We start from the raw sequence: 5,095 nt of genomic DNA, 5'->3' as shown, positions 1-5,095 counted from the left end.
AGCTTTATTAACATTAACAACATGGCTTTATTAAAAATTCTGCCAAATGTTTAAAGAAGAATTAACACCAATATTTCTCGAACTACTACAAAACGCTAATGAAAAAGAACACTCCCAAATACAGTTTATGAGGCAGCATTACTCTCCCATCAAAGCCAAAGAAAGACACCACAGGAAAGGAAAGTACAGGCCAATGTCTCAGATTAGCACACATACAAAATTCCTTGGTAATCTGAGCATAAAGAATACAACAGTGCATTGAAATGATCATACATGATATTCCAGTGTGATTCATCCCTGGGAGCAAGAATCCTTCAACATACACAAATGTGTAAGTTTGATACCCTACATTAACAGAGAGAATAATTGATACTACACCATCATTAATTGATTTATAAAAACATTAGACAAAATTCAACACATGTTCATCATTTAAAAATAACTCAATTAAAAAGGAACAGAAGGAAATTACTTCCACATGATCATGGCCATTATGATAAGCCCACAGCTGACAGTGTATTGAACAGTTAAATACTGAAGACTTTCCTGTCACATCAGGAGCCAGGCAATGATGACCACCCCAACATAAGTATTCAACAGGATAATGTGAAGAATAAATATGCCACCCGAAATTATGTCATCTTCTCACATTGCTTATTCGGACGAAAGTCACTTGAGAAATTGTCAGTCAAAGGACACTTGTCCTTTGTCCCCTGACAGCAGGAAATAAATCTCCTATGAGAAAGTTCCCTTCTCTGTACAGGAGAGGAGAACCACCCTTACCACCAGAAGAAGGAACTTAGGGACAAGACGGCTGTGCAAACCTAGTTACTTGGTGACTAATTTAATACCCCCAAACCACATTTTTGCTTCAACTCTTTACAAATTCAATGTTTTGTGGTCTGAAAGTCACAAGTGCCACCTGCTTTGTTCATTCTCTGGGTGTCTTAATATTAGGAAGCTCATGCACTTGCAAAATGAAATTGATTCTCTCCTGTAAATGAAATTTATTGTGTTTTAAAAGATCTGTCTTATGTCAATTGAATCCATAGACTGGGTGAAAACCCAGAAGCAAAGAAGGGAAAAGCTTTCTGCTCCTACACTGGAAGATGTACCCTGAAAATTAGGCACTAAAAGGAAATAAAATACATTAAAATCAGTAAGAAGGAAGAAAAATTACCTGATTGCAGAAGGCATGATCTTAAACATAGCAAAACACTAGAGATACCACAAAAAATATTAAAACCAATTTTTAAGAATGAGGAAAACTGGAGAACACAAAATGAAGAACAACAACAAAAAGAGTTGATTCCACACACACCAGCATGAAAATATATGAAAAAGAAGTAACAAAGGTATACAATTTAAAGTGAAACAGAATAAAGTATTTTGGACTAAACATCAAAAAGTGTGTAAAATATTTGTTTCAGGCAAATGATCTATGTTGTTGAAAGACATGTAAAAATGCACACATGCCTGCAAATATAACTGTGTTCACAGATTAGAATTCTTCATATTGTTCACAGCACTATCTACACAAATGGACTAGAAGTGTCTCCCTAACCCTGTAGTTCATTTTTAAAGAATCAAATCTAAGTCTGGAGTTTGATATATAGTCAAAGAATATGCAAATAGAGCCCTTTCCGTGCTGATTAAAGGAGCCCAGCCAGGACCCTGCATCTGGGAGAGGAGCCCCAGCCCCTGGAGTCCAGGTGTTCTCATTCTGTGATCAGGACAGAACACAGACATCTCACTATGGAGTTCTTTCTTGGCTGGGTTTTCCTTGTTGCTGTTTTAAAAGGTAATTCATGGTGAACGTGAGACACTGAGTATTTGAGTGGATATGAGAGAGAAACAGAGCGGATGTGTGACAGTCTTCCTGACCTAGATGTCTTGTGTCTGCAGGTGTCCAGTGTGAGGTGCAGCTGGTGGAGTCTGGGGGAGGCCTGGCAAAGCCTGGGGGCTCCCTGCGACTCTCCTGCGCAGCCTCAGGATTCAGCTTTGGAGGCTACTACATGAAATGGGTCCGCCAGGCTCCAGAGAAGGGGCTGGAGTGGGTCTCATATATTAGTAGTAGTGGAAGGAACACAGGCTACGCAGACTCCGTGAAGGGCCAATTCACCATCTCCAGAGACAACGCCAAGAACACGCTCTATCTGCAGATGGACAGCCTGAGAGTCGAGGACACGGCCATGTATTTCTGTGTGAGAGACACAGTGAGGGGACGTCAGTGTGAGACACAAACCTCCCTGCAGAAGGGGATCAGCACCACCAGGGTGTGCACACTCTGCACAATTCTGGTTTGTATTCCCTGGAGCACATGCAGATGGAGGTTACAGGCAAGTTTCCTGTCAGGGTCTGGGGCTTCCTTTACCACAGTTTCCCCCAGGGAGCCTCTCTGGACACATGATTCTGTGCTTACCTATTCAATTTCTGTATTAGAAACTTTGTTGTCATAGGAAAATACACTAACATGCACAAAAGACACAGTGTCTTTCCCTTGCTTACTCCTGTACCTAATCATGATTGAACTAAGATATCCTGAGGCAAAACAGCTGAACCTTGACAGGAGTCCCAGATGCACTGACTGTGCAGCTCGGACCACAGAATCCCACAGGTCCTCATCATCCTCACCCAGCTCTTGTCCAAAACAAACAACTTGACACTTCCTTTATGGCACTCTGCTATGCAGGACTTTAAGTGAATTGCAGCTTTATTCAATTACTCTAAACAAGAAATAAATCATCTGTTCCTGAGGAAATGAACCCAAAGCACTTTGGTTGACATGATTAAATAAGTTGAAAAGTCCCATGGTCTACGATCACAAGGTGAAGACCCAGGAAAACCAGCGGTGTAATTCTCATCTCATTCTGAACTAGTGTCTAGTCTGAGAAAATGGGGACTTAATGACATAACTCTCAGATCAAGGGCGGGAGGAAACCAATGTTCAAGCTCAACAGCTCACACATGCACATGGGGAGTAAAAATGAAGGAATGCTTCCTCGCTCTGCATTGGATTCTATTCAGAACCTTAATGGAGTGGGTGATACGCATGCAGACAGAAGCCAGGGATGGAAATGCCAATCTCTTCTCAAAACCCATTGCAGACATCCACAGAAATAATGGTTAATCTGGGAACCCACGACACAGTCAAGATGACACATAAAGCTAACCATGACAAGTCAACCTCCTATAAACGTGGAGCTAAAAGACTGAAGATCTGGAAGTCCATGCCATTGCTGGGTGGAGTCCGGTGGGCAGATCAGTGCTCCAGCGGAGAAGGAGGACAGAGGCCCATAGCAGGCACTGTGGTCTAAGAATTCCGTGGGTCATATGGGAAGAGACAGTCCCTTCTTGGAGTGCATCTTGGAGAGGTGGCACTGCCTCTCAAGAGACAGGAGAGCTGACAGGCACCTTTGCACTTCCAGAATCAACAGCACTGGAACCCCTGCTGAGAGCAGCTAACTGGATGCTGTCTTTTTGTTGTCTGTCACTATGACCTTCAAGCCCCCAGGTGTTCATGCAACTGCCCTTCTGGGACAAACCAGTTTGTCCACAGCACAGCAAGACCCACTTCCAGAGGATCAGTGGGGTTCCTGTCATATTGAGTTCATACAATCTGGAGTCTTCAAACCCAGCTAGAGCTCCTGAGATAAAACATGAAGAGTACTGTGCCGCCAGGTGGGCACATGGCTTGGACACAGACAGGGTAAAGGCAGGGTTCTGACGGAAGTCTGGGACCCACAAGTGCAGATTGCTCTCCCTTTGTGAGGGCTCCCTGAACAGGGGCTGGTGGGAAGTCCATCTCCAGGGACTGGAGAGCAGGCTGATGCCAATATATCCTCCCACCAACCAGCGGGACGGACTTCAGCCAGCAGCACAGCGCCCACCAGCGGGAGCTGAGCCACTAACACCAAGCCTTCCCCCACCCCACCTGCTTTCCTTAGGTGCTTCCTTACCAGGGAAAGAGTGCCTGGAAACCAGAGCAGCAGAGCTCCCCTCCCCACAAAGCCCAGCATAAACCCACACTCTCACCAAATCTACTGACCAGATAGTGAAGCATAACTTCAGCTCTAGCGATATAGGAATTAGCCTCTTTTAACAAGCAGACCGAACTCACCTAGCTAAAACTCACAACACTGTGGACAAGGTCCGAACACTCCTCACTGGAGGCAAGGAGAAACTCTGCAGAGGACCGACCAGAGGGACAGAGCAGCCAATACACGACAGCACAGTGCACACAGCACCCACAAGAAATGCTTCTGAAGTGTCAGGCCCTGGACAGTATGTGAACTCTTCTTAATAAAGCCACTATTCTAGAAACAGAAAACATAACAGGATTGCCTAAAACACAGAAGAAGGCAGAGACATAGACATACGCCATGATAGAGGAATTCACCCCAAAAGAAAAACAATGAAAAGTCATGACCCGGGATATTATTAAAACACATATAAGTAATATGCCTCCAACAGAATTTTTTAACTCTCATAAGGGTACTAGCATCGCCTGAGGAAAGCATAGAAGACATCAGGTGTAACCTGACTGCAGATAGCAAAAACCAAAAACAAGTTAGGCTGAAATTTTTAAAATGCTGTAACCAAGATGCGAACCTGATTGGATATCTTGACCTCAAGGCTTAAAGAAGCCAATGAATGAGTAAGTGACATAGAAGAAAAAATGATAGGGGAAATGAAGTAGGAAAGAGGAAAATTAAAACATTGCATCACAAATGTATACTGAGGGAACTCAGCAACTACGTAAAGTATAATAAGATTCTTTTCAAAGGAGTCCCAGAAGGGGCTCCTTGGTGGCTCAGTCGGTTAAGCATCCAGCTTCAGCTCAGGTCATGATCTCACGGTTCATGTGTTCGAGCCCCTGTCAGCCTCTGTGCTGACAGCTATTGCAGAGCCTGGAGCCTGCTTTGGAATCTGTATCTCCCCCCTCTCTGACCCTCCCCTACTAGTGCTGTCTCTCAAAAATAAATAAAAACATTAAATTTAAAAAATGTTCAAAGGAGTCCCAGAAGAAGAGAGGTAGGAAAGGGAAGAAGTATTATCTGAGTGAACTATAATGGGAAATTTCCACAAACTGGGT

The 5,095-nt window shown here is 43.7% G+C and overlaps 1 gene segment (V, D, J or C); it reads left to right on the top strand.

Moving 5' to 3' along the window:
- The first annotated feature begins 1,755 nt into the window (after positions 1 to 1,755).
- Positions 1,756 to 4,825, top strand: LOC115292465. The segment is given in 3 exon segments: positions 1,756 to 1,801; positions 1,906 to 2,204; positions 4,790 to 4,825. Coding segments are annotated over 3 exon segments (381 nt in total).
- Positions 4,826 to 5,095: the final 270 nt, after the last annotated feature.

This window comes from Suricata suricatta, chromosome 5 (assembly GCF_006229205.1).
Source record: "Suricata suricatta isolate VVHF042 chromosome 5, meerkat_22Aug2017_6uvM2_HiC, whole genome shotgun sequence".
NCBI lineage: Eukaryota > Metazoa > Chordata > Mammalia > Carnivora > Herpestidae > Suricata > Suricata suricatta.
The sequence above is the reverse complement of the archived record's forward strand: the minus strand, read 5'-3'. Positions and strand labels throughout refer to the sequence as shown.